Source organism: Pelobates fuscus, chromosome 3 (assembly GCF_036172605.1).
Source record: "Pelobates fuscus isolate aPelFus1 chromosome 3, aPelFus1.pri, whole genome shotgun sequence".
NCBI lineage: Eukaryota > Metazoa > Chordata > Amphibia > Anura > Pelobatidae > Pelobates > Pelobates fuscus.
Genome location: NC_086319.1, coordinates 162,832,532 through 162,860,438, shown reverse-complemented (window position 1 = coordinate 162,860,438; position 27,907 = coordinate 162,832,532). Strand labels below are relative to the sequence as shown.

The 27,907-nt window shown below is 38.4% G+C and overlaps 1 protein-coding gene across 4 annotated transcripts in view; it reads left to right on the top strand.

The window, feature by feature from the left end:
• DENND5B (DENN domain containing 5B) overlaps positions 1 to 27,907 on the top strand; it is a 135,798-nt gene that overhangs the window by 22,467 nt on the left and 85,424 nt on the right. For 2 of the 4 annotated variants that reach the window (XM_063447611.1, XM_063447609.1), the window contains exons 2-4: positions 14,469 to 14,519; positions 22,293 to 22,402; positions 25,282 to 25,948. In XM_063447611.1, coding sequence (XP_063303681.1) covers positions 14,469 to 14,519; positions 22,293 to 22,402; positions 25,282 to 25,948 — 828 coding nt within the window. The remainder of the gene's footprint in view (positions 1 to 14,468; positions 14,520 to 22,292; positions 22,403 to 25,281; positions 25,949 to 27,907) is intronic. The other 2 variants (XM_063447612.1, XM_063447610.1) reach the window with 1 other exon arrangement.

Here is a 27,907-nt window from a genome sequence, read left to right as displayed (position 1 = left end):
GGAGGGATACTTCTGTACCTAGCACTTTCGTTTTTGTTTTTTTTTATTCTGTGTTGCCCTTCAGTTAAAATTTCAATGTCAGATATTGCGAAGATGCTAGAGCTCTGCCAAATTAATGTACCAGTAATTACTGGATATAAATAGGGCTTACATATAATGGCACAATGGCACAAAGACAACAGGTCAGATACCTATGTGTCACGAGCGTGGGCTATAGAACGTGGGCCGAGACAGTGGGGAGAGTGTGGAAGTGACAGGGTTAATGACACCAGACCCCTGGTTACATGTTGCTTGTCCCAGCAACCACTCAATTAACCCCTGCAATCCCTTCTTCACTAACCCCTTAGTACACACTTTACTGCCACCACCAAGACTTTTAAACCCGGGCGTCTTGGGTTACCCCACACACAGGAGAATTATAGAATCACAGTTCTACTTTTACTGATCAAACACATATAATTAACCCTTTTTGGTAACGTGTTTACTTGAGCTTTCCTCTGGAGAGTGAAAGAGAGAGAGACACAAGCTGATTAAGTAAACATTTAATCTGACAAAAAAGATTCACAGTGCTGAGTACAAAATACAGAAATAAATGACATACAGATAACAAATTGCAAAACAGTACATAAAATAAAATAGGAGAAAACACAAGATATTCCTTAAATATATTTACCCCATATAGAATTCTTATGGGAGTCTTAGATGGTATAGGTCTCCTAGAAGTTGCTGACCAAAGAAATAATGAATAACTCCCTGTATAGTCCAGCACCCTCATTATATACCTAAACTAGTTGTTTCTCAGTGGGCAGACCCCTGGGAGGGTGATCTGAGGGGGTTGGTCTGGCAGTTTATTGCCCACTCTATGCAATTCCTTGTGTCCAGCTCTGGTGATGGCTACCTAGATGTTTGATGGTCTAGACCTGGTGCAAGATCAAAGACCACAATAAAGGTCATATAGGTTTACAAAAAAAAAAAACAACTCTTAACACAAATCAACACACATCAAACACCAACTCATGCTTTTGGCATGACACCATGTATAAAATTATTTATCTTGCTTGTTATGCTGTTTACTGGTACAGGAAGACTGTAGTGGAAGCAAGTGAAAAGAACAGCAATGGAAGAGTAGAAAAGGCTTTTGACAGATCTGTGACTTTAGTTTAGTTTCCTTTCATCTTGAGAACAGTCTGGAGATGGCAGCTGAATTAAATCTTCTCAGTGACCTAGTTCAAGACGTCCAGAGATCTTCAGAAGTATATGACATTGTATTGAATATGTCATCATTCACCATGTTGTAAATACTGAGTCTGTTACACCTGGTTATCTGCAATTTGCATTCAGGTAGATACAGCATTGCACTTGCATACAGATTAATACAGCATTTTTTTTCTTCTCATTTGGTTTTCATAAAATGTTCTCATTACGTAAAGGCTAGTATAAAAAAAAGTATTAAAAAAAAAAAAAAAAGATTGGCTCATGGGTACACCAAGAAACAAGTTGCAATTGAGAACTGTCATACAACGATTTATACAACCACCATCTTATTTTTTATTTATTTTTTAAGCATGTCCTAGTGCAGAAGTAACCAAACACACAGAAGCTAGGAATTGTGGCGGATTACCAGTGGTTCCTTTTCTCTTAGTGTTTACAGCTCTCCAGAGTTGCTTCAATGATTATAACTGTAGCCTTTTCCACACATACATTTGTCGAGTCTTAATGCCGGGAGTAAAACTAGTTTATTGAACCACAACACACATGTGTATATATAGGAGTAATTACAACAGGGGTTCATCAAACAAAACAATAAGTCACTCCCCTGCTTCTTGTGTCTAGAACATAATTGGGTTACGACTCCATAATTGAATAAACTGCCTGACACCAAGACGCTTGCATAATAGCTGTTATGACCTAGTTGCCTTCCCTTCAGTTTTACATTTTATATGATAACTCAACAATAACATGGTAAAATAACTTAATAAATAACAGCTTACAAATAAGTTCAGCAGACAAAAGGGGTCTCTGTCACTAGGCCCCCAGACAGAGTGATTATGCTCTTTTGGGAGTGAGGTGAAGGACTACAGCACTGGTACAATTCTGGGGTGACCGGGTGGTCTATTACAGGAAGCACTGAAGCTCACACTTTACTTGAATGTGAGAATGTAGATTGGATGAGTGTGTCATCTGGCCATTTTCAGCTTACCACAGTGCCCATTGAGTTATTAATAGAATTGGCTTAGAAGGAAGTGTGTAATAATTGCCTTAACCCCTTAGTGACCGTGGACGTACCAGGTACGTCCGACAAAAAACGGTTGCTAACGACCTCGAACGTACCTGGTACGTCCGCGGCTATTTTGAGCGCTGGAAGCGATCGTGATTGCTTCCAGCTGCTCTTAGGGTATTATACGATGCCTCAATATTGAGGCATCGTGGAATACCTTCCTACACTGCTGGGGACCCAAGTGATTGCTCCCTCCCCCCCCCCCCCCCCCTCGGAGCGATCACTTCTGGGTTTGCCGCAGAGCAACTGAGCCCAGAGCCACTGAGCCCAGAGAGTCCCCCCCCTCTCCAATTTAGGACCCCCAGGGGCCATGTGATTGCTCTAAAATAACACAAAAAAAGACTACCCAAATATTTGACTGAGACTGGTGGTAGAATTAGTGCATGGAAAGTGCCACCATTTCAAATACCCTAGGGTGTCTACTCTTCAAAAATATATGGTTTTATGGGGTTAAATTGCATTGGCAGGCTTCAAAAATGGGTGCATGATGACTGTGAAAATTTCAAGTTGGAAAACTGGAATGAGCACCCTCCAAATAAGGTATTTTAGCCCCCAGAGAACCCGACACACCTATACATGGGTGGCATCCCTGTACTCAGGAGAAGATGCTGGACACATATTGGGGTGTTCTTTTGCAGTAACCCTTAAATTCTCAGTATATAAATTCTTAAATTGCTGTGTCTCAAAAAAAATCACCAATTATTATTTTATTTTTTTAATTTGGCATAGATTGGTGGTAAAATGGCTGCATGAAAAGATTAAAAATACCCCAAGTTTAATACCTTAGGTTGTCTTCTTTTAAAAAATATATACATGTGAAGGGTTATTCGTTGATTCCTGACAGATATCAGTGTTGGTTTGGAAATAGCAAAGTGCTACTTGTTCTTATAGCCCTATAACTTTCCCAAAAAAGCTAAGAACATGCTAACATTGGGCATTTCTAAACTCAGGACAAAATTTATAAACTATTTAGCACAGGTGTTTTTTGGCAGTTGTAGATGCGTAACAGATTTTGGGGGTCAAAGTTTGAAAAAGTGTTTTTTTTTTTTGTTTTTTATAGTTAATTAGATGATATGTTGAAAATGGAAAGACCATTTAATGGCGAGAAAAACAGTATATAATGTGTGGGTACAGAAAATGAGTAAGAGGAAAATTACAGCTAAACACAAACACCACAGAAATGTAAAAAGAGCCTTGGTCCCAACGGCAAGAATTTTGAAAAACGGCCTGGTCACTAAGGGGTAAACTGCTCGAAAATGGTTTATCACTAAATGGAGGGACAGTGCTAGGGAACCCCAGGCACTATTACCAAATCAATCAGATGAAATGGTTATAGTGCCTACCGTGTCTCTTGAAATGTAGTGTAATAGAATGCATTCAATACAGCTGGCAATAACTTTTTATATTACTGTTTACATTACCCATTATACAATGAAAGCTGTATGCCTGCATAAATATTGCCCTCCTTTTTGTTTAAATAACAATTTAGGGTATTTTCCAAGTTATAGCAGTGATTTTTATGGTTGTTGACATCCATAAGGTTTGTATTTGTCTATTTAGTTTAATGGGTCACATGAGGGTTTCTGCATATTTATCTTACTGTTGCATGTTCTTAAGAACACAAACAGCAGGCTGCTCCAGCATGCCAGTTTTAAAATTTCACAAAATCAAGACATTGAAAAGTTGATGAATGTTGGAGTTGTGGCTTGCTGAAGTCCGTCACCACACAGGATTCACCGGGTATTATACAGCTGTGGTTGTATCAGTGCATTGTGAACACATTTAGATCTTTCAGTTCCCTTTATTTGTTTCTGTATAGACTTCTTTTTAGCTGACCACCTTTCCTTTTTTTTAAAAACATTAACACTATATTTTCTGTGTACAATTTGGCTAATACATTTAGCCATTTGGGACCAATTACATTAACTTGTATTCTTTATTATATAAACCAAAACTTCTGGAATAAAGGGGAATCATGACATGTCACACATGTCATGTGTCCTTAAGGGGTTAAAGTTGAATCATACCAAAAGGAACAATGTTTTATTTTAATAATAGTTTGCAAACCATGAAATAAAAGTCCTATCTGCTCTCATGGCTGTTATAGAATAGAATTCCTCTTATCATTTTCACACTACTGCAGCTTGAAATTAAATCTGACCTGTAGAAAATGTCAACACAGCAAAATCTTAACATGATTAAAATATTTCTGTTTAGGTTTGGGGACCTAAAAAGGCAATGAAATTCCATATTCATTACAAGCATCTTTTAAATGTGCTTTCCTGACTCTCTTATTTCAGTATATTAAGCTACAAGCGTTATACAAAAGAATAATTCCAGATTTTTAGGCTTTAAGAGTATAATATATGATTACCTCTAACTCCAAGTTGTTTGCATCTCAAGGGCCATTTGATTTACCAGTGGAAGTCTGATCCATTGTGTTACATTTATAGTTGGACAAATTTTATACTGAATATGTGTAATTCATGAATATCTGAAAAGGAGCCAGGACTTTGGGTGCCCGTGGGAAACAGTTCAAAAACAATTTGATTCAGAACAGCTGGACAGTGCCAGGGCACTTCTGTCACCATAACCAATACAGTGGTATGTAATTGAAAGGTGAATGCTTGGCATCACTGGTTTAGGATTAATTCTTGTTTTTGATACTATTTAGGGTCATAAATCTTATATTGCTAAATACTTTCTAGAGCTGTCCATTCATTCTCACCTAACTGAACAAAAAGTAGTACTGACATGGCTAGAAGGCAATTGATTGGGATGCCTCCTCACCCCACCCCACCCTGAATGCTTTTAACTTCCTTGTGTTTTAGTGAAGATATGTATTGGTCAGCCCATCTCTCTGGAAGGCAAAGAGCCATATGAGACCATCAACAATGAACCTGAAACATTTCCACATATTGTCTGATAATGCAATTTTTTTTTCTTTATATATATTTTTTTTAGTTATGTTACATTGATGTTTTATTTTAAGTGTGTGGCTTACCCCCACCTATGTGTCAACTCGCCAACTGTACTCCAATTACTCCCTGACTTAGGTTTAATCTTCTGTTACATCATGTATTATTCAACTACTTTGTTGCAGATCTGTTACCTGAAACGGTGTCAGGTCAAAAGTTAATTTCTTCTTTTTATTTTGTGTTTTTTTTTTTTTTTTTTTTTTTTTTGTGGCACCTTTGTTTTCATCCTCTTATTCTTTGTTGTGCCTCTGAACTTTATTGACAAAGCTGAACAAATGACTAACTGCATCTCCTAATGTGATGCGTATCCACATAGGTTGGCAATAGCCCAGAATGCAGCTATATTAAGTAACTTCCATCATTGATTAGAGCGTCTAAAATATCCCTGAAGATAACTGGTTATTTCTATGCAAGGTCAACATACTGTATTGTTGAGTTGCATTATTCAAATTGCTTGGCATTCTTCCTAGAATGTGAATACATCCATATATTGTGCGAGTGTGTGTGTTTTTTTTTTATTGTTTTTATACAATATTGATTGTATCCTTTTTGAATATTACCCACTTTCAAATTTATAATCCATATATGTTTAGAAAATATTAACTGAAGAAAAAAAGCACGTGTGACTAATAAGGAATATTTAATTTTTTTTCTGAAATGGGGGTGAGATGACACACTGAAGACACCTAGTGCACTTCATGCTCAGGGGAAGTCGCTAAGAGACTATGGTACTTGCCATTTATATTAATACTTGCTAAAAAAAAATGTTTATACTTTTTTCTATCATTAGATTAAAGTTATGAACTGACAGTTTAATCGTGTAACAGAGTTTTACAGTAAAAATATTTTCTAAAAAGGCCATATCTTGACCCCGCTTCTCCTTTTACCTACTGTTCCATAGCACTACTCCTAATCACTTCTAAGTCTCTAGACCAGCAGTCCTCAAACTTTTTTAAACTTTTTGAGAAAGAAATGGCATTATTTTGCTATTGACTGCACATGAGTTAAGGGAGAGGCTGGTAAACAAAAAGAAAAACCTAGGTAGTGAACCTGTGAAGTAGAGCTGATGGTAGTGCCATTGACTTGGAGGTAGACCGACACATGAGTAGCATTGCTTGAGGGAAGAAAGATAAGAAGTTCTGTTTGGACAGGTTGAGTTTAAGGAAGTGAGCAGCCATCCAGATAGAAATAGCAGAGAGGCAGTCCGAAACACAAATCAAGAGGGATGGTGAGAGATCAGGAGAAGACAAATAGATTGGTTGTTGAAACATCTCTAGCAAGATAAGGAAAATGCATTTTGTTGGAAGTTGAAGTAAAGGTTGCTGTTATAAAGAAGCAGAAGGTTCTGTGGCAGGGATTCAGTTTGCAGAAGCAGTTTGTGTCTAGTGTTTAGGGTTATATGTATTACAGACTACCGAACTGTAATATATGAACGCTGATGGACCTGAAGTAGTAATTATCATAAATAGTTATTTCTTTGCTCTTAAATGAAAACTGTTGAGTAAATGACAAACTTGTAGCTGAGAAGCTTCCAGTGTAAAAACAAAGAAGGCAGGCTTTATAGGTTTAAAATTTAACAAAATATTTATACAACTGCACAAATAATGATGAGTGACAAATACACACAAAATAAAAGAAATCCGTTTTATCACCTAGAGACTTTATACATTTGAGTAGTGACACCGTACTAATGCTTTCATAAGAGCATAGCTCAGTCAAACTGTGTGCACATTCTGACTCCATGGAGCTTCCTGGTTACAGACGAACATGTGATTTGTAACTCCTACTACTGGCAGATGACAGTGAGTCACCTTAAAGGCATAGCATACACCATCAAGTAGGTCAAAGGTAGACCATAATCGCTTGTAACTCTACACTCATTGCAACCTTCTAGTATGTACTCATATACATATTTTACATTATATGTTATGAACTTGTTTTGGTGGAGTGTTTTTTTTGTTGTTGTTGTTGTTGTTGTTCATATTTGTGAATTATCGGTTTATATATTCTGCATTTTGGTCTTTTTTTATTTGTTTTTTTCCAGATTTTCATCAGTTGATTAATAATATGCCTTGCTTTTTTTGTGGGTTTTTTTTAAACACATTTTTATGCAGAGTATTTATTGCAACAATGTTTCTGATTTGAACTATGGTCTATACTCACATGCTCTTTCCTCAGGGCCTTTAGTGATTTTTTTGACATGTTGCAATCTTACCTGGCTAACATTGTTGCTAAAGAGCAATGGACTACTGCTTATAAAGGTGATTATACACACACTAGTCCTGATACATCCACATAGATATTGATATACTTGTTGACTATATAAATTGAACTATTTATCTTTTATCCCCTTTTTCACTCGTTTTTATTTTTTTATTTTTTTTTATTTTGTTTTATCATTATTTTCTACATGATAAAAGTTGTTTTAAGATATCACTCAACTGGGACAGACTATTCCCTTCTCATATACATGTTTATTAAACTCTGTGTTGCTTTATTATACCCCTTGCTCCCCTTTCTCTCTGTGTGATATTACACTGTGTATGTCACTTCTCTATTGTTTTCTATAACGCCTCTAGTACCTTCACTGCCAACCACATATTTTTTCTTTTTTTTTTTTAAAGCCATGTATCGACTCAGCAGCCGAGGCTGATGGTAGCCTTGCAATGACTAATTTGGCCAACTCCTTGTATGCTAAAAATAATCTATATTTGATGTTTGCCAGGCTGTAATTATGTGACATATGGGGGTTAATACATACTGGGGTGCTCAGACAGGTCTTACTGGGTAACCTCTGGCACTCCAGCCAGCATTATATTACACACTGGCAGTCTGGCTTGCACTTCACACTTGACAGAGATACACATTGCCAGCCAATTAAACATGTGCATGAGAATATTATTATTATTATTATTATTATTATTATTATAGAGCGCCGTCAAATTCCACAGCGCTTTACAATGGGTGGACGAACAGACATGTAGTTGTAACCAGACAAGTTGGACACACAGGAACAGAGGGGTTGAGGGCCCTGCTCAATGAGCTTACATGATACAGGGAGTGGGGTAAAATGACACAAAAGGTAAGGATAGTATTAGACTAGTGACAGTTGCAGTGACAGTTGCAGAAGAGGAATCAGTTGGGAGCTATTAACCGTTTAATTGATACGCTTTTATGAAGAAGTGGTATTTTAACGATTTTTTTGAAGGAGTGGAGACTGGGTGAGCATCTAACGGAGGAGGGAAGCAAGTTCCACAGGAACATTGTTGCACAGAGGAAGTCTCTTGTGGGCTAATATACCAGAGCATGGTTTTCAGTTTACCAAGCGCTTCCTGGACATTTTTCTGAAGAGTTCCCAAAATAGGCACAGAGAAAAATCCCTGGGATTGGGACGCGTGTCCATAATCAAGATATATATGCTTTGGATCTAGGACTATTGGGAGTTATTTAAGCTCCGCAAACAATGTAACAGTTCATCTTAGAGTGAACCTGGAGCCAGGCAAAATCAAATGAATGGCTGATGTGGATAAAAAGCTCTCATTGGGGCGGGGCCGACCGCCCTGCCGAGAGGTCGCATCCAAGACGAGCTCCTGCAGACCAACGACCTTAATAATCACAACGGTAACAGCGGTTCTGCAGGCAAAGAGGTGCTGGAGCTGAAGGCCACTCGGATTACAAGCATTTTGACCCCTGAGAAGGCACATCAGCACAGCTACACCTGAGGCCTACCCGAGCGGTGACTGGGGTGGACGGTCGCCACCTCGCTATCCTACCCTGCGGTTTCCCTTCTGAACTCTGACGCCACGTGGTAAGGGCCCCGTATCTTCCCCCCCCCCTTTGGACCTGTGGGGGTCATCCCGGTCCCAGGCGCCTGTCTCCGCGGCCTTTAATGCCTGGATCTGAGGGGGCTCCCCACAACTAAAATGGCGAAAGCAGTGGGAAACCCTGAAATGGCAGTGCAACCAGCGACCACCAGAACACAGTAAATCTGATTCCCTGATCAGTCAGGACCTGCCACCCGGTCCATCACTAAACAACGCTGCTATCCCTGCCGACCTACACGACACCCCTGCATTTCAGCTACACCCAGCAGAGGATCGAGCAGAAAAAAGGGATCTCACACTGGGATAACACACACTAACTGACATTATCATTATACAAAAATTGTGCAGACCTTATATGTGCAATATGTGAAACGTATGTTGAAACTGTGCATGTGACTGCTATTGTGGCACCACGGCTCGTTTGTGAAATCTTGCACACAAAAAAATAAAGAATAAAAAAAAAGCCCACATCAGCCAAATAAAAAGCCATACATTTGTATAAAAAACTTTTTTTATCAATTCAATCAAAAAATATTCAGCCTGAAAATGATACTTGGTTGCAGCAAAAGGTATAATGCGTATCTAATTTTTTTTTCATTTTAATCTTTTACTCATATGCTTTTTCTTTTTTCTATTCAAATATAGTCATCCTATAATTTTACATTTAAACACATTATGTGGTGTTTTTGTTCTGTTTTATGCAGGTGCGAATTTGCATTTCCCACGTTTGATTCTGTTAAGTGATTTCTCCACATGACTGAATTTACAAACCTAAATAAGTTTCATTTTCAGATCTTCCCTTTTTCATGCCAGAGCACTTTGTGTAAAATAAATAGTTTTTTTTTTTAAAAAAAGTAGTATTTTTAGTATTCTTCCCCCCCCCCCCCCCCCTCCCCCCCTTTATTCATTTGGTGTACATTTGACAGAAGACGCCAATGTTAACCAATATTAATACATGCATACTTAGAAACTTAAAACATCCAGTACTCTGTGATTACCCTTATGGTAATAAGTAGAGAATGATCTCAGTCAGTGCAACAAATTAGCCTAGGAACATCTACCTGTCGAGGGTCAGTTGATATTATTTGAACCCTCTCTATATCAGACATACTGTCGATATGTCCCCTACCTTCTGATCAGTTCCCTTTTATACTTCAGAGCTACCTTCTATGTGTCAAGCTATCTACATGTTTAGATTTAATAAATATTACGTTTTTTTTTTTCTCCTTACACCTCACTGTGCTCTTTCTGCTGCAAACCCGTTAGTGGAGCGTATCAGGTTCTTCTTCTTTTTTGTAACTGTATTTGAGGGTTACCCCCTCCTCTAGAGCATGATTTAGGTGACATCCCTACATACTTTTGGAGATATGATACTGTGATTAACCATCCCTTCCCTATCCTTTTTTTGGCTAGGATTGGGAGGCTTATCACTGTATTTTGTTCTTATAACAGTGTTTATTAGTGTGCGTAAAAATGTGAGTATAGCAGTATATAATAATAGAATTTATAGAAATAAAAGAGATTTAAAAGAGCTATCCTATTTCTCTTCATTGCTGCACATAATCCACAAATATATTAAAGGGATACTATAGGAACCAAAACATTGGCTTATTGAAGCAGTTTAAGTGTATAGATCATGCCCCTGGAGTCTATAGTATCCCTTTAATAATCAGCCAAACATTTTACAAAATGCAAAATAAGGAGGAATGCGATCAATTTGATAATATATCCATTTTTATATTGAGGCTAGTCTGCTCTGTTCTTGTCTTTATACACTGTTCAATAGACTAAGAAGTCAATATATGTGATAGGGTTTATTATCGAAGTGGCATAATTGTAATGACATCTATGCTTGGCCCCTTTTTGACAGTGTCATGAAGGGGAGGAGCATAGTCATTATCACATAAAGGGTGAATAGCGTTTTCACAACTATGGTGTCAGGAATACGTTTGTATTCCTGAAACTACAGTGTTACTTTAAGCAAATTAAAGGAACATTCTGGTCACCATAGCAACTTCATCTAAATGAAAATGCTATGATGCCAGGAAGCCCCTGGGTGCTCTTTCCTTTAAAGGGGTTAAACCGCTCTCAAATGGTTTAACCCCAAAGGCTTCCTCCAGCTCCAGGTCCCTCAGTGGTATTCGGCATCTGAAACGGAGTGTCAGGAAGTGCAGATTGATGTCAGGCATGGGTGCCGCTGATTGGCTAGAGTTGACAGTTGACACTCTAAGCCAATCGCTAGTTCCCGGTTCATAAAAGATTTTTACTTTTTTTTATGAATAGAGAGCTACTGATTGGCTTAGAGTGCCAGCTGACCGCTCTAGAAAATCAACAACACCCCTACCCAGCGGCACTCTGTGCTTCCTGACACTCAGTAAATAAAAGTGAACACATTAACACTGATATTTTTTTTTTTACCGGGGGAGATGAGAAGGTCCAGAGTTTCCCTGCCAGGCCCAGGTACCAAAGCCTTATGATGTGGTGTCCAGAATAAAGTGGAGGGTTCACTTCATTTGTACTTCCTGCTCCAATCTCCTTTTCTTCTCCTTCATTTGACAGTCTTCTTTTTCTTCTGACACTGTCTTCTATATTTGTCCCCTTCTGCTCCTTTAGCAAAAATTAATTTATATTTTGATATGAGGCATTTAACATTTAGGACTCATGTGAATCTATTTGCAGATCATTTTATTTAGTTGCACTGGATATGTAAAAAAATAAAAATGTGAAGGAGAAAAATCCCCACCCCCTCCGTTTTAGTTTTTTTTACATTTTATTTACACTTACTGTTAGGTATAAAAATAGGATATTAAAGTATGAGAGAAACAGAAAAATATATTAAAATACAAAAAAGAAAACTATACAATATGTATGGGGGCACTTAAAGAGAAACCCTTAACCCCTTAAGGACACATGACGTGTGACATGTCATGATTCCCTTTTATTCCAGAAGTTTGGTCCTTAAGTGGTTAAAGGGACTCGATAGGCCACCAGACAACTTTATCACAATAAAGTGATCTGGGTGCCATGTCCCTTTTTGTTTAACCCTGCTTTAATTTGCCTTTAGTGGCTGTCTCCCTGAGAGTTACTAGAGGTGCTTCTTCCCCAATAACCAGTTAAACTTGACTAAGTACTAAGATGGGACATAGTGACCATTTGATTGGTGCAGTGCGGGTTTTTGCTACGCAAATGCACTAAATTCCCAATGTTACTTTGTGGGAAAACATTTTATTGTCTGAGATCTAAATTAATGATTTGTGGGAGCAGCAGGACAGAGATTGGCGTGTTGAGCGCTAAAAGCTAAGTAAATCTCACCTTTCAAACCCTCACATGATGGTATGACGGTATATCTTCTCTGTAATCATTTTATCCTTTTACCAACTATGGGTGTATACAGTAAATCTAAATTGTATCACTTCTCTCCAGCACTCTCTCTCATCCACTGTTGTATACCAAGTGTTTAAATCCATGTATGTTTGGGAGTTATGCACTCAGGTGTCTTTAAAGGATAACTCTAAGCATCATAACCAATTAAGCTACAAGTGCTATGAGTGTCCTACCTCTGTCCCAGTGTAGTTTGTCAAACGTTTAGTATGATTTGGCAACTTGCATTGGTCCTCCCCGGCACTCATGCCACAATTGTTCTTCACTTGCAGGAAAATCCTGATATCTCTATACAGCTAAGCATGGCCGATATTGGACCACACTAATGTTAGGATGGCATTTAACTTCTTGCATACGGATAAATCACTGCTCACACACGACGATACCTGGGGCTCCTCTTTGTCATCTGGGGACATATTTAGTAGCCCTAGACTTAAATCACCACTGCTTAGCAATCGTGTTCAACTACAGTGATTCTCAGTTTGGCTTCCTCTGCACCGAGAAGGAGACCCCTGCATGCCCCCTGACAACAGTAAATGTCACTGGGTGGCACTAATCACATAGTGATTGTCTGGGACTGAATGCAGGAGCTGCAGCATGAGTGGGAAATCGCTCTCTCATGTTGGTTACACAATACAATATGCTCACAGAGTGCCCTGTACTTGTCCCTTTGGGTAAGGGTTAGTGTAGAGCAAGGGTTAATGCTGGGTTAGGGATAAATTTAGGGTACGTGTGCAGTTAGTTGGTTGGTATAGAGTTAGCATTAACTACCAAAAAAGTAATTTGGATCCTACACATAGGCATTTGATGATTATAACGAATATGTGAATCAGTTTAAAGGACCACTATAGTGCCAGGAAAACATACTCGTTTTCCTGGCACTATAGTGCCCTGAGGGTGCCCCCACCCTCAGGGACCCCCTCCCGCCGGGCTGGATGGTGAGGAAGGGGTTAAAACTTACCTTTATTCCAGCGCGGGGCGGGGAGCTCTCCTCCTCCTCTCCGCCTCCGATCCTCCCTTTCGACTGCGCATGCGCGGCAAGAGCTGCGCGCGCATTCAGCCGGTCTCATAGGAAAGCATTTACAATGCTTTCCTATGGACGCTTGCGTGCTCTCACTGTGATTTTCACAGTGAGAATCACGCAAGCGCCTCTAGCGGCTGTCAGTGAGACAGCCACTAGAGGATTTGGAGGCTGGATTAACCCATTTATAAACATAGCAGTTTCTCTGAAACTGCTATGTTTATAAACTAAAAAGGGTTAATCCTAGAGGGACCTGGCACCCAGACCACTTCATTAAGCTGAAGTGGTCTGGGTGCCTAGAGTGGTCCTTTAACTACAATGTCAAAACAGAAACACAAAATTGAAACTCCGAGAAGGGTATATAAATAATTTTTGAAAATGTTGTACTAGTGCAGGAGACACTGCTAATTATAGATAATGAGCACCCTTAGTCACCAGTTTTTCCATTAGAATTTTGTATAGGGGTGTAAAGGAAAGCAGCTTTACTAGCCATCTTGCTGTAGAAGGCACCTGTCGAGTTTGGATTGCTGAATTCTATTACCATAACAGGTACACATTTTTTGTTTTGTACACAATGTAATAGTGTTGTAGTTAATATCAATATAGCCTCATATTTAAATCAATTCTTGCAGGTTTTTGTTAGCAGTTTGCAATAAGTTGAACACATTGTAGAAATTAGGCCAAAGGAATAGGTTTTGGAGAAAACAAACCTTAATTTGCCCTAGTTTCTATTCTAGCTCTATTTATCCAAGACTTTGCAATATGGTTACAACAGTTGACAGCTTGGTAAACAAGTCACCTGGCATTTTCTCGGTATCTGTATGGAACATGGAATAAAGCTTTTGCACATTCATTATTTTTGTTTGAGTGTATTTCATAATTGCTGTCATTGCCAATACCTGATGTTAGATATTCATGCTTTCTACTAACCATATATGTTTGATCTCCATATTCATGTTCACACATCCCTTTTTTTGTTTATATAGTCTTATACCAGTGGCTAGAAGCAGATCGACATGGCAGAAGCCACGACTCAGGTAACAGAGTCTTGAATGCTAGACACCCCACACTCTGTGCACTTTCCTAATCTGAAAACCTCTTCAAAAATCACTGCTTAATAATCCTTCACTGTAATTTTTGGTATCCTCACTCCTGTTGCACCACCCAAACACTAGAGCAAGGTTTGGCATCGTGTAGCGGTCCTGCTGTTTTCAGACTGCACTACCAGGAAACCTCAGCCTGCCTTTTTGGACCAACAGCGGGAGAGTTGCAGGTTGCAAAATCTTTTCTCCAACCCTTCTTAGTGCCTTCTATGTACATCTTCTGTTGATTGAATTTCTTCTAACTGTAGAAATAGAGCTAAAACATCTTGTTAAATCTCAAACTAAACAGCAAGCAAATTTAAAATAAAGTATGAGTTAAGAGTATATCCCTTACGTGTTAAAGAAACACTATCTACTTCAGTTAGAAAATAAGTTACTGACCCAAAAATCTCCATTATCTTTAGTGTTCTGACACATTGTTGCCCTTGAGAAACATTTCAACTTTTTTGATTCTTCCCAAACCAAAGTTTGGAGTTACATTAGTTTGTATCACACTTAAAATCTGATAGTTTTACAGCCTTAGTGTGATTTGAAAACTGACAAGTTCTGCTTCTCTAGAAATTACAAAAGGGTTTACAATTTCTAGTCCTATGGAAACTGTTGGCTGAAAGGTTATTTTTAACAGGCAAGCTAAATTCTATATAGCCAAGTTTTCAGAATTTACAATTTTGTCAACGTAGTACATCTACTGTTTCAACTGTGACAGCCATTTCCCATCTAGTCTTGGAATTGTCCGTCATCTACGTTTCCAGATGTGATTGGACAACAGCTTACACAAGTTCATTTATGTCTTTTGAGACACACAGACATGTGGATATATCTGGTACAGGCCATTGTGGCTTACCACCATAGTGTTCATACTTCATTGCAAGATGTTTTGCTCAGTATTTTCCTTCACTTTCTGTATATCTGGGCTCTTCTTAAAATAATCAGGTGCTTCTTGCTATTTGTCTGCCTTTGATTGGCAGATGTCACTTTTAATCTCTTCAAAACATTTCTAATGTATGACTGCTAATCTGGTCTGCCAAAGCCTGTTTGCATAGAAACCCACAGATGATTATTTCAAACGATGCAGTGGGAGTGTTAAATTTGGGCGGTTTGTGGGTGTGATTTGATGTAATGTTTGTTTTCAGTAGATTTCTAATGATTATGAAAGAGGTTGAGTTTGTCTCCACGGGACTTGTTCCCTGATGGTGCTTTAAGGGAAACCATTTATAGTACAACAATTACCAATGTGTTCCTGTGTATTTCTGTATTTATTTACTCTCTATCTCCTCCCTTCCATTATGGTTTAAAGGGGCCAAGATACTGCAGTGCTCCAGTGTATTTGCCCTCTCCTCTCATGATTTGTACTTTTCCAGGCAGTCAAGTTAATTTGCATACATACTGAAAAAAAATCTTATTAAAATGTTTCCGCATAATCTTTGCAGATGATCATTTCAGAGTAGTCCTCTGTGAGAAGGTTAAATTAACTATAAAAATTGATCTCATAGCTGCTTCTATATTATATGCACCCAAAACAGTTCTTTCAATGCTCTGGAATGAAATGGAAAGCTTCAGATACTTATTCATTACATTATTCACTCTTCTGGTACTTAAGGGGTTTATGTTAATTTTTCAAATACTCTTGCCTTGAGAGAATACATGCCATATCATGTAGGCAGCTTATTGGTCTCTATCATTTACAAGCATTTTTCATTAAGACCAGGTATGCGATGTCCCTGCATTTAATTGCAGATCATAGCTCCTAGAGTTTAACTGATGTGACAGCTGAATTAGAGAATGTTTCCAACTCAGGTGTTCTAACATAAAAAGACCCGCTCAATTCTCCACAGTTCCTATCTCTTAGCCACTAGCTGCTTGTTTTAAAGAGTTAAATGCACTGAGGTTTATTCACTAAATGGTGAAATTAAAACTGAATGGTTACATTTTCATTTTAGTCTGTATAATAGCAGATTTAGAAAATCAACTATTATGTCACACAATTTGTTTTTGTCTAGTTTTTACATTTTTTGTTTTCCGTTAACCACAATATATTCAGGGTCATTCATTATGCTTGAAATTGCCAGGGATTCCCCAGAGAATGGCACAATGTATGCCACATTTTGGAACTATATTTTTGACTTGCTATGTTCTGAAAATTTGCAGTTGTCAAGTCAGTTTCCAAAATATTCAGTTTCGTTAATAACCCTTACAGTAAAACTTTGTAAACCAAGTCAATAAAGGGGAACAGTTATTTAGATGACATTAAATGGTCCGTTAATAAAATGTCACACAATTTACCTTTGATTAACTCTGTAATGTTCTAACATGCTTGTTTTAGACCGAATGAGCCTAAATATCTATTAAGAAAATAAAATGAAATATCTTCAGGATACTTTTGAAACTCAAGCCTTTCTCCCTTCTACTATATAATTCAAGGCAATTTTCAACCAGTTTAATATCCAATTGGGGTATGGGTTAGTGTATAAGCCAATAACAGCTTGGGTTATCTGCTAGTGTAACCTAGATGATGGCCAGCAAATCCATATAGAAAAGAGGAATAAAGTGTATATGAAAGTCTCGAGGATTTCAACCTGCCATTGGGCTTCTATCAATGTTTAATTTCATATTTAAAAAGCAAACTACCGTATTTATCGGCGTATAACACGCACCGGCGTATAACACGCACCTCATTTTTAGAAAGAAATTCCAGGAAATTTCCCCCCTCCCATAGTATTCCCCCCCCCCTCATCCCATAGTATTCCCCCCTCATCCCATAGTATTCCCCCCTCATCCCATAGTGTTCCCCCCTCATCCCATAGTGTCCCCCCCTTTCCATAGTATTCCCCCCCTCCCATAGTATTCTCCCCCTCCCCTCCCATAGTATTCTCCCCCTCCCCTCCCATAGTATTCTCCCCCCTCCCCTCCCATAGTATTCTCCCCCCTCCCCTCCCATAGTATTCTCCCCCCTCCCCTCCCATAGTATTCTCCCCCCTCCCCTCCCATAGTATTCTCCCCCCCTCCCCTCCCATAGTATTCTCCCCCCCCTCCCCTCCCATAGTATTCTCCCCCCCTCCCCTCCCATAGTATTCTCCCCCCCTCCCCTCCCATAGTATTCTCCCCCCTCCCCTCCCATAGTATTCTCCCCCCTCCCCTCCCCTCCCATAGTATTCTCCCCCCTCCCCTCCCATAGTATTCTCCCCCCTCCCCTCCCATAGTATTCTCCCCCCTCCCCTCCCATAGTATTCTCCCCCCCTCCCCTCCCATAGTATTCTCCCCCCCTCCCCTCCCATAGTATTCTCCCCCCCTCCCCTCCCATAGTATTCTCCCCCCCTCCCCTCCCATAGTATTCTCCCCCCCTCCCCTCCCATAGTATTCTCCCCCCCTCCCCTCCCATAATTACTTACCTGTCCTGAAGCGTGGGCCGGCTTCACAGCTTGCACCGCGGTACAGGAACTTTAATTTCATGTTCCGGTTTCCGGCGGGACTGAAAGGAAGTGTGCACACTATTGTGCACACTTCCTTTCAGTCCCGCCGGAAACCGGAACATGAAATTAAAGTTCCTGTACCGCGGTGCAAGCTGTGAAGCCGGCCCACGCTTCAGGACAGGTAAGTAATTATGGGATATCGGCGTATAACACGCACCCACGATTTTCCCCCTATTTTCAGGGGAAAAAAGTGCGTGTTATACGCCGATAAATACGGTAGTCATTTCACCTTGGTTTTGGCCTACAATGCCTTTTACCTCCACCCTGTACTATCTATTTTGGGGATAACTAATAATGTCAATCTTTTGTCAAACATTCAATTAAGGTGACAACTTGTAAAAAAATTATCATAATATGGTGTCAATAATAAACAAACAACTCCCATATGGTTCACTAAACATACAATTTTGAAAAGCTCAATTTCAGTAACTCTGCCAGTTAAAACACAGGATAAATTAAATATCTTCAAATTAATTTTAGAATAGTACACATCTCTCTAAAAAAATTTTTTAAACCAGTGTGGCTTAGAATGGTGAGTCAAGAAATAAAAATACAAGTTGTTAGACATGTGCATTTGTTTAAGTCTTCCTTAAATAAATCTTAGTTTGACAACATTTCAATTACATTTCAATTTAATTTTCATACTGATCAATCAGTTTTAAAGCTGATCGAAATGGGTTGTGTGCAAGACAAATACATTTGTTTAACCCCTTAAGGACACATGACATGTGTGACATGCCATGATTCCCTTTTATTACAGAGGTTTAGTTATTAGGAACACTATAGGGTCAGGAAAACAAACGTGTATTCCTGACCCTATAGTGTTTAACCCACCATATTGGTGGCTTGCCCTCCCTTAGCCCCCCTATAAAAGTTTAAAACTCACAATCAGGACCTCCGGATAGAGATGCATTAAATCAGTGCATCTCGATGAGGAAATTTCAGCGTCTCCATGCAGAGCGTGGGGACGCTAAACGTCAGGGCTGCTTTTTCGGCAGCACTTACCCAGGAAGCACCTCCAGTGGCCATCTAAGGAGTGGCCACTTGGAGGTGTCCCTAGAGGCAATATAAACACTGCCTTTTCTCTGTAAAAGCAGTTTTTGCATGAAAAAAGCCTGAAGGGAACTATTCTACTCACCAGAACAACTACATTAAAGGACCACTCTAGGCACCCAGACGACTTCAGCTTAATGAAGTGGTCTGGGTGCCAGGTACCTCTAGGATTAACCCTTTTTTTTTTATAAACATAGCAGTTTCAGAGAAACTGCTATGTTTATAATGAGGGTTAATCCAGCCTCCAAATCCTCTAGTGGCTGTCTCATTGACAGCCGCTAGAGGCGCTTGCGTGCTTCTCACTGTGAAAATCACAGTGAGAGCACGCAAGCGTCCATAGGAAAGCATTGTAAATGCTTTCCTATGCGACCGGCTGAATGCGAGCGCGGCTCCTGCCGCGCATGCGCATTCAGCCGATGACGTCGCGATCAAGATGGAGAGGAGGAGCAAAGCTCCCCGCCCGGCGCTGGAAAAAGAGGTAAGTTTAACCCCTTCCTCTCTCCAGAGCCCGGCGGGAGGGGGTCCCTGAGGGTGGGGGCACCCTCAGGGTACTCTAGTGCCAGGAAAACGAGTATGTTTTCCTGGCACTAGAGTGGTCCTTTAAGCTGTAGTTGTTCTCGTGACTATAGTGTCCCTTTAAGCAAGATTGCAACAAATGCACGTCTTGTTGATAAATGGGTCAGAGGCATCATATATAAAATATAGTAATTCTTGTAATGCTTCCAAAAAGGCAACTAGATGGACTAAACTTGAAAATGAAAGGCAGGAGCCTGAAGTTGTGGTAGGGGCTAGTTGCTGCTCCCCTCCTCTGACCTAAAACCATATCTGGATCAGCTGCACATTTGAAAGTGCGCACTCAGAGGACTTGATTTAATTTTCAACATTCTGCATTTTTTGTGCAATTGATAATCAAAATACAAGTCGATGCTTCAGTCCCTAAACCAAACTTTTTCCAATACCAAATCAATGTTTTTTTTTGTTTTTTTGTTTCTTTTGAAAAATAGAATATTGAACAATGTAATTGTTAATGTGATGGGTAACATATTGTTGATGAGAAATTTGACTGCTGTTTTTCAAGTCAATAAGGATTTAGAATTGGGACAAATGCAACCTGCTGCTAAATTTGTACTAGTCGGCAGAACCTTTCACTCCTTCCTCTAATTTTAGAACTTTCCTTCAGAATTGCTTCCAATTTTTTGTTCTTGATAAACATGGTCTGTGGTTTTGCAAAAGTTCATTCAATGTATTTGTATATCCATTTACTGTTAGAATGAACCATGTTCAGCTTTACTCGAATGTAAAATATCAGAAATTTTGAAATTGTTTTAAATGTAAATATTCTCCAAATTGGTCCAAATTATGTCTAGAAATAGTCTGTTCAAATAAAATCTGTATTTCCTGGAATGCAAACTTGTTAAATATTTGTTTTAATAGAATAAAAAGACTGCATTGTATAAACAGTTAAAATAAAGAATTGTGGGTAAGTGTTTTAAGAAGAAAACACTATTGTACCGTCTTAGGCATTTGCAATACGTATATGGAATTTAAAATTATTATATCATTCTTTGATTCATTTCTTCAAACACAGAAGAGTACTTTTCAGGTTCCTGTACATACTAGCAGTATGCTTGTTGACTGAAGGGTTAACTGAAGATCATTTTGTATGTGAAAGTCTGGTTTAGATAGATACACACATCTTTATTTGTCTCATTAGGATTTGTGCCAGACTTTAAAGATGGATACATTGTAAAATACCAATAGACTCACAAAATAGAAACCCTTTTAAAGGAACACTATAGTCGCCTAAATTACTTTAAAGCAGTTTTAGTGTATAGAATCTAATTCCCCTGCAATTTCACTGCACAATTCACCGTCATTTAGGAGTTAAATCACTTTGTTTTTGTTTATGCAGCCCTGGCCACACCTCCCCTGGCTATGACTGACAGAGCCTGCATGAAAAAAAAAACTGGTTTCACTTTCAAACAGATGTAATTTACCTTAAATAATTGTATCTCAATCTCTAAATTGAACTTTAATCACATACAGGAGGCTCTTGCAGGATCTAGCAAGCTATTAACATAGCAGGGGATAAAAAAAATCTTAATTAAACAGAACTTGCAATAAAGAGAGCCTAAATAGGGCTCTCTTTACAGGAAGTGTTTATGGAAGGCTGTGCAAGTCACATGCAGGGAGGTGTGACTAGTGTTCATAAACAAAGGGATTTAACTCCTAAATGGCAGAGGATTGAGCAGTGAAGCTGCAGGGGCATGTTCTATACACCAAAACTGCTTCATTAAGCTAAAGTTGTTCAGGTGACTATAGTGTCCCTTTAAAGATAGGATCTGTTTATGATCTATAAGCTCCCTTTAAAAATTAGGAAATGAAACTTGTCTGCCACGTAAGAGGACCAATTAGACGTGCTCAAATATGAGCTAGGCAAGAGGTAAAAGTGTGTGTGTGTGTATGTATATGTATATGTATGTATGTGAAAACCTACAGGCTAGATTAATTAGAAACCCTTTAATAAGAAAAATATTAGCAATGTGCCAACATGACATTTAAAAGTTTAAATGAACACCCCAAAGAAAGCCTGGGTGGGGTTAGGATGGAAGGGCTTGCAAAGGCTTCAGACGAGATCTGCAGTTTTTGCAAGCTGTTTACAGATGTACCCAAATTAAACTAATGCATAAATAAATGTTATATCTTCTAAATAGTGGTTAGGTTTTGTGTGGTTTCTTTTTCTTTGTTTGTTATGTATTTTTGGGACGTTGCAGTGTCCCTTTTAATATATATGCATTAAGAATACAGAATGCATTTTAGATGATCCGTCTAAGAAGAAAGGAAAAGGGGAACAGATGGAGAAACACCATTCTTTTAGAAACATACTTTTGTTTTGTCAGTCACATGGAGCTGTTTTATACGAACATTAACTCAATAGGTGTTTACTATGAAAACAAAGTAACTGCTACATGTCTGGATAACTGCTATAGTGAGTGCAAAATATAAATGGTTCCATTTATTGTTTGGTCTGTGAGATTTAACTATTGCATTTCCTGAGCTGTAAGGGTTAATATTATTTATTTTATTTTTTTAAAGATTTGCAAATATTTCAGCAGGAGTGCAAGAATAAATTCTATGCAACCAATTAATGGTAGCTCTTGCTTATTTTACTGATCTGTTGCAGGTGAGAATTTTGATCAGAGTCCACTGAGAAGAACTTTTAAATCGAAAGTGCTCGCTCACTATCCTCAGAATGTGGAGTGGAACCCCTTCGATCAAGATGCAGTTAATATGGTATGTACACAGTCTCCTGATGAGGACAGGGAATAGACAGTGCAGATATCCGATTAAAAATTTATATTCTAAAGAAATGCATATGTATATATGTGTGCAGAATATCATATCTATCCCTCTCCCTCTCTCCCTCCCTCCCTCCTTCATATTGCAGATCTACACTATTAGCCAGGCCTTAACCCCTTAAGGACCAAACTTCTGGAATAAAAGGGAATAATGACATGTCACACATGTCATGTGTCCTTAAGGGGTTAAAAGTTATTTGAAATTGCAAGTCTGGAGAGTCCATAGTAGTCAGACCAAGGATGGATTTATGCATACCCTCTCCTAAATTTTTACTTGCCAATGGCTTGCAGCCATTCAGTTCAGTCCTGTGTGTTGTTTTTATTATATATGCTTATTTTATCATGGTTTAGTCTTCTATCCAACATGTTGTCTCCACTTTCAACAGGAGACAATTAAACAAACCAAAAGTCTGCATAAGAGATCTGTTTGATAGTTGCACCCTTTTTTTTACAGAGGTTGATTGAAGCCACACAGTTGTTTTATTCACTAAACAGAGGCTTTATGGGGGTATTGTTCAAAGGTGTGGGGCTAACTAGAACATTCAGTTCTGGTTATCATTCTGTTTTATTAATTTGTACATGATTTATTTTAAATGCTTTGGCTCCATATCCAGTGAGTCCCTTGATGTAGTTGTGGATGGGGTCAGACTTCATTTTTGCAGCACATTTATTATATTCAGTATATGCTTTTCAATAAAGTCTGTAGCTCATTCACAGAACCAAGTTTTCTGACAATTCAGAAACCATGTTCTCTGGAAGAGGAATAGTCAGCTTTGTGAAAATGTTTGCTTATCTATAGAGGTCACTTTGGCTTAACTGCATGTTCTACTCTTCTTGTCTTCATACATTCTGGGAAAAAAAAATCTAATTTTTTTAATGATATAGCTAAGCCCATGTCATATAATACATATTCCAATGCTATTCAAACTACATCATGTTACTATCACCTTCAAGAACATGAATGTTGTCCCAAATGGCACATTTTCTAAATAAACCAAACGTTGGTAAATGCAGCAGAACTAATCAGCTTAACATTCTGTTCATATTAAATATGTTACCCCTGGGAAACTGAGGTTTGCGAAATCAAATCCAAAATAACTGCTTTTGTTTGAGTGTAAAACATAATTAGTATACAGCTGAGAGGCAAAAGAAATCTAATTGCATTCTGCTATGGTACCTTGCCTATCCAGAAATCTAAAACGAGAGTTAATGTTTCCTGCAAATAGTATTCTTTTCCTATGGGAAAGTTCATTTTGCAATAATCTAAAATATGCATTAAAAAAAGATTCAGTCCGTGGAGGTCTGGCTGGGTGTAGCGGAATGGTGGAACAACGGCAACCCCATACCCAATCACCCCTCTCAGACATATCCCGAAACTTGAACCACGTTGCATTATGGAGAAAAAATACAAAAGGTGCCATAACACGGCAATGCTATTGTAAAACCACTCTGTATATCTGCATCTTACAAAATTGCCATGTACCAACCATGTATTTGCTATGCACCACCAAAATAAAGAATTAAAAAAAAAAGGATTCAGACCATGACAACCGCTAAATACATTATCCTACCATTTTGTTTTGTATTTTCCCCTTCTTGCTTTGCTTTGTAGCCGCATCCTGCTCAAAAAGTGAAAAGTTGCTAAACTTTAGGAATTCTTTTTGTGGGTTATTTTTACACAGTCATTCCATGAAAAGAGGTTCGACATCTACACTGGACAGTAAACACACCTTTTTCATTCCGTGCCCACAGTTTTTGGTTTTACAGTTTGAAATTTCCAATTATTGTGATTAGACTTGGGCACTGCCAAAATATTTGTTTCATCCGAACACATTCGTATGAAAAATAAATCCGTATCCTTATGGCAATCCCACAAGAATTAGGGAGCTATCTACTAAGAAGCTGAAACACCGAAATTACGAAAAGCCATTTATTTTAGTAATTTTAGTCGTTCAGACAACTTTACGCAGTAAAAAATATTTGGTGCCGCAAGTAGAGGCATGTTATCCAAATAGTGAGCCAATGACTGCTCAATGATTTAAAAAAAACTAGAGACTGGGCAGCTTTTTGCTGTCCAGTTGCTAATCCAATAAAGGGGGACATGGCACAGGTCCCCATGGCGTGGCACCTAATAAAATGGTTATCAACGGACAGTATAGATTTACCTGTCCGCGCACTTGAATTAATTGGCTTAAGTCAACCAATCAGAGCAGTTGATTCAAACTGAACAGTGTGAGAGTATTTTATAAGGCTTTCCCCACCCTGTAAGTTCAGTCTGTATGGAGCCCTCGCTGGGTAAAGAGGGATTTTTTTTTTTTTTTTTTTTGTAAAAAAAATTTGGGGGGCAGATGTTTAGTTTATTTTTTTCTTAAAAGCGGTGTGTATTTTAGATATACTTTAAAAAAAATTCTGCTAGGTACACCTCAAATACATTTTTTTTTTTTTTTTTTTTTTTAATTCTTTATTTTGTCGTGCATGAATTAAACAGAATACACATACGCCAGCAATGCTACAACGGCTATTGCCAGAGTTTTCACATACATAGAATTACATTTGGCATGAAGAGAATTGTGCACGTTTTTAAAATTTAATACGAGTAAGCCTTAGAGTGATGTAAGTCAGTGCGTGTATATGAGTGAGTGTGTGGGCTTCGCTGTGGGCCGTGTTGATATAGAAGTGTGGCAGACGCTTAGTAAGCGAGAGTGTATCTCTGGGTTGAGGTGTTTACCGCCCAGCCTCTGCATCGCCAGGTATGACAGTCAGTTAGAATTGCAAAATAGTGTTTTTTAACAAATATATTGTGGATTTTTACAGCTGTGTATGCCAAAGGGACTATCGTTTAGGACGCAAGCTGACAACAGAGACCCCCAGTTTCATTCATTCATTATCACCCGAGAGGATGGCTCTCGCACATACGGGTTTGTGCTTACATTTTACGAAGAGGTTACAAGCAAGCAGATCTGCAGCGCCATGCAGACATTGTATCACATGCATAATGCAGAACAGTGTAACAGCGTCTACGCATCTTCTTCGTGCAGCATGGACTCATTGGCTAGCAGTGTTGATGAAGGGGATGCAACCTCATTGGCAAAGATGCAACGTTATAACTCATATGACATAAGCAGAGATACTCTTTATGTCTCAAAGTGCATATGTCTAATTACCCCACTACCATTCATGCAGTCATGCAAGAAGTTCTTAACGCAACTATTCAAAGCAGTTACATCTCCTCAACCTCCTCCATTACCCTTGGAAAGCTACATCCATAATATCCTGTATGAAGTACCTCTACCACCACCTGGAAGGTCACTCAAGTTTTATGGTGTGTATGAGCCTATTGTTTGTCAGCGACCAGGACCGAATGAGTTGCCTCTTTCGGACTATCCTTTACGAGAGGCATTCGAGCTACTTGGGCTGGAGAATCTGGTTCAGCTTTTCACATGTGTGCTTCTGGAGATGCAGATCTTGCTTTACTCTCAAGGTAAATTATCATGTTACATTTTACAAATCACAGTCAATGTTAAGATGTCCAGAATGCTTTTGTACTCATATATTGATATACTTTATCAATGTTAAGTGTGTATCTGCATGCCACTGTTCCAAATTAGAAATCCAAAGATTCCAACAGTGCTGGATCCAGAGAGACTGGTTAACAATGAGCTTGCCCATTCTACATGGTATCAAAATGCACATTGAATATAAGAGCAGTGTATACAATAAGCATTTGGTTACATGTACTAGCCATGAGAACAGGGCCATAGAGCACTGTAGAAAAAGAGGGGGTAGAGCAGCGCTAAACAAACTGAATACAGTGAAGTAGGAGGCAGCAGACTTGATAGAAGGGGAATCCCTGTAACCCCTGAGAAAACTAGAACAAGTTGTGCCAATAATATAATTCTTAATCAAAATGGCATATGGTAATGAAAATAGTAAAGTATACAATATATATATAGAATACCAAATGGTAAGGCACATTCTCAAAGGTAGCAACCCATCTTCTAGTGCTTGTATGGTACTTATTCGATAGTCTTGCTTGATAGAAACAAAGAACACAGGCAAACCAATAGTGCAATATGATTGTAAATAATTAGGCAAACAACACTTAAAACTGATGTCAACTCACATATGATAGAGCTATAAATGGTTTTAAGTAAAACAGCATGCAGTGGTTTATAATCCCCACTTGCAGCATATCCCTCTAAATTTGGTACACAATGGAGTGGTGGCGAGGCAAATCACAACTGAGTAGCAATGAGGTAGGTAGATCATTTGAAATGTATATATTGTGGCAAAAATAGTTTTGTGACGGATATGCGTAGTACCTGGAGGAAGTATAACATTTTCGGTAGGATGTTCATCTTTAAGATGGTAAGTCTATAGGACCATCCGAAATGGGGAAGGTGCCAGGAGGTAAGATCTTTGGAAATACATTTATTATAGGACTGAGGTAGGAGGATGGGTTAAATGACTGGTAAAACAATCTTTAAAATTAATTTGTTAATATAGTCAGTAGTTAATAGTCGTGTTAAAATGAATAGCTTAAACAGAGATATAATGGAATGAATATTAAACTAAAAAAGGAATAAGGGTGATATTATAATTTTTTTTATTATAAAAGATTATAGAGATTATAAAAAAATGTAAAGGTCAAATTCAATGTTTAACCTTTTTGGCTGTAGGGTATCCATATTAAAAACCCACTCCATCTCTGTTTGTCCTATTTTCTTAATAAGCTCTCTACCTCTCCAATAATTTTTTTCCGTGACAATGCCCATAAAGGTGAGGTGTTTAGGATCATTATTGTGTGTGCAAAAGTGGGACGATACTGAATGATTTTGGTAATTTTTTTCAATATTCCTGCAGTGTTCTGCTATGCGTACTTTTAATGGTCTTATGGTACATCCAATATACTGGAGGCCACAAGGGCACTCCAGTAGGTAGATAACGTTTTTAATATTACAGGTAATACTTTTTCATATTATATATCTTTCCTGTATTGTTAGATTTAACCCCTTCAGGACCGGCCTGTTTTTGCGATGTTTGTACGTTAAGGACCAGAGCAGTTTTAACACTTTTGTGGTGTTTGTGTTTAGCTGTAATTTTCCGCTCTCTCATTTACGGTTCCCATACAAGTTATATATTGTTTTTTTCACGACAAGAAGGGCTTTCTTTACATACCAGTATTTATATTGTCATATATTGTATTTAAAAAAAATAATAAAATATGGTGAAAAAAAAAAAAACATGTTTTTGGACTTTTACTTGAAAAATCTTTTACTTATCTACAAAAGCTAATGAAAAAAACTGCTAAATAGATTCAAAATTTTGTCCCGAGTTTAAAAACACCCAGTGTTTACATGCTTAATTGCTTTTTTTTGCAAGTTATAGGCCTATAAATACAAGTAGGAAATTGCTGTTTCAATATATATATATTTTAAAT